Genomic DNA, 2,932 nt, shown 5'->3' with positions numbered 1-2,932 from the left:
ATTTATTATCTGTAATCTTATTTTATTATCTTATTTACTTTGTATTATTTATTTATTTAATTTAATCATTTATTTTCCTTAACATGTAGTTGTATGTGTTTTTGGGTCTATGTGTGCTTATATGTATATGTATGTACATGTGGGTAAACATATGTGCACGTGTATTTGTACACATGTAGGAGTATACATATGTATATAAATACACAAAGATTTTATCTTATGTTACTTTATATTATTTTATTGGCTCTTCTAAATATATTTTATGGTTTAAAAAAGGAAAAAACAACAACGAAAAGAGGAGTATTGACAAAATGCTGGTTTAAAAATGCTGGTTGTTTCAGCGTATCAAAATTGTATTACTACATTTTTTTAAAGCAGCAGGAAAACACTGGAAATGTCGTGATTGTACGCAATACTCTGAAAAAAAAAGACATGTCTTTGACTTGAAGGAGACCGACCTGAGGGACGAGCAGGACCTGTTTGGTGGGAACTCGTCTCATCCAGGGCAGCGAAACTGTCTTATTGACACATTTGGCGTGGACGAGATCGCAGACCGTCCCCTCGTAGCAGCAGTGGAGGTGGTCTGAACAACACTCAGCCTGCAGGAGGATTAAAAAAGTGATGATGAGGGACGACGAAAGCTACTGAAGCGCGCTGCAAACACCGAGCAGCAGAAAATGACGTGTAGGATGAGCTCAGAGTTCACTGTGAACGCTCCTTAAGTTCTCTGTTTGACACTTAAACTGCTGTAAAAGCTGGTATAGAGTCAATGTAATCACCAAAACAACATGTTCACTGTCTATTTTTGCTGACAAACAAGCGGCGAGTGTAAAAAATACGCAAGCCACCGTTTTTTTTGGATGTGCCGCGGCAGACACGAAGCTGAGACGCACGTGACAAGTGCTGCTCAGGCGGGAACGGAGGAAAAACGTTGATAATGTCCAGAGTGAGTGAAACAGGCCGTCACAGACACAACAGACTGAGCAGGGACGCCAGACTGTGTCCACTCTGTCATCAGAGACGTGTCCAGACTGAGTCTCACTTCCTGCTACACTGTGACGATTTATGAGAACATTTCTTTGAAAAAATAAAAGACATATATCCTGAGTTTATCCATTTTCCAGATCTTCAGAAACTGCCTCATATACGTACGGAGAAAAGTCGGCGTGCAGTTTTAGCTGCAAAATATGTTGAATGTTGTCATAAACTAAGAGAAACAAGCTCTACGCTAAATGTTTCCATGTAACTAAAACAGTACGTATATAGTACGTATATGTATTTCTGTCATTTATTTCTTCATTTAAAATTGTTTTGCTTTGGCAACAATGTGACGTAAACATTCGTGCCAATAAAGCCGATTTGAATTTGAATGCTCTAACTTGTTGACATGGGCGCCGAAAAAAACCCCCAACACGTTTGGCGCTGCTCACACGCTGCTGACGTGTGTTGTGTGAAACGGACCTCGTTCACGCTGTTAGCACTTTTTGCTGCAAGCTGCTGGTTTATCCACCTCTATGCAGGGAACCATATGCAGACAAAATTAATCTTAAATCATAGATTTGCTCTGAATGGATTCAAGACTTTCACTTATAATGGAAGAGCAGTATTACTACTTTTTGGTAAAGACTAAAATACTTGTACTCTGAACCTGCTTAAACGGCAGTAAGACACTCGAATTTGACGGCATCAGCAACAAGAACATTGCTGAGCAGCTGCCAACAGTTAATTTAATTATTTTACATTAGTAAATAAGTAAAATCACTCTAAAAAGAGGTAAATTAAAGGATAAAGGCACAAAGTAAAACATAATAAAATGATAAAGAAAGTAGTAAAACTGTAAAACAGACTAAAATATGCAAATAAAATTAATAAATAAATACAATTCAATTAAAAGCCAAATTAATAAGGCAGTTTGTTAGATTTGTGCAGTTAGCACCGTTTGTTGCAAGCTGCTGATATAACCGCCTATATTTTGAGAACTGTGTGCAGACAATAGGAATCTTAAATCATAGATATGCTGAATAAATTTAAGACTTTTCCTTGTAATGGAGTGTTTTTGCATGGTGGCATTGGTACATTTTGGTGAAGATCATAGTACTTATACTCTGAACCTGTTTAAATGGCAGAGAGACATTTAACTGCATCAGCAACAAGAACATTACTGAGCAGCTACCAACACTTTAAATTAAATAACTGGCTCCCGTGTCAGAACCGTGACTCACGTGCGGCAGCGGACAGCATCCGTATCCTCCCTCGGTGTTCTTGCAACAGGTGTTTTTGTCCTCACACATGCCGCCATCAGGACACACCAGCGCTGAGCTCAGGCCCAGCAGAGCCACAAACAAGATCCCCATCTGCAGCGTCTGAACGCAGGAGAGCGAAGAGAAGTGAGGCGCTGTCAGCAGTGAAGCATGAAGCAACAAAGATCTCTAACTATTGTCAACAAATTCTATCTAATCTACACAGTTTCTGAGTTTCTTTCCGGCTGTGAACACCTTACTAACAAAGGTTCGTACGTACAGAAACTCAGCAGGAATTCCTGCTGATAAACTGATTTCAACACTAAACAAACCCACATTCCTGCTGTAAAGTTCATGTCCCTTTTTTAATGTATGGCACTCAAATCTTCTGCATTTCATCTCATAAAAAACCCTAAAAACACTGTCAATACATGCAAGAGTTTATTTATACATGGGTACTTTTATTTTAGCTATTCCCATTTTATGCCACTTAATATTTCCACTTTTATTCCACTTTTTAAACAGGAAAATATGATCCATTGTTAGAGATTTAACCACCAAAAGTATGACGTAGTTTAAATTAGCTCTATCTTGATAAAGGACACCATTAAAGCACCACTTGCACATTACTTTTAATATTTAATGTACATTTTAGTGCTTATTACTGATTTGACTTTAAGTGAATTTTGCAT

The 2,932-nt window shown here is 38.0% G+C and overlaps 1 protein-coding gene across 1 annotated transcript; it reads right to left on the bottom strand.

The window, feature by feature from the left end:
• Positions 1 to 458: 458 nt before the first annotated feature.
• On the bottom strand, positions 459 to 2,363 carry LOC121966185 (progranulin-like; the record flags this gene model as incomplete). Its single annotated transcript, XM_042516293.1, has 2 exons — positions 459 to 599; positions 2,223 to 2,363. Coding segments are annotated over 2 exons (282 nt in total), but the record flags the coding sequence as incomplete, so codon positions are not given.
• Positions 2,364 to 2,932: the final 569 nt, after the last annotated feature.

This window comes from Plectropomus leopardus, unplaced genomic scaffold, assembly GCF_008729295.1.
Source record: "Plectropomus leopardus isolate mb unplaced genomic scaffold, YSFRI_Pleo_2.0 unplaced_scaffold23417, whole genome shotgun sequence".
Taxonomy (NCBI): Eukaryota; Metazoa; Chordata; class Actinopteri; order Perciformes; family Serranidae; genus Plectropomus; species Plectropomus leopardus.
Note: the sequence above shows the minus strand (reverse complement) of the source record. Positions and strands in the feature narration are given on the sequence as shown.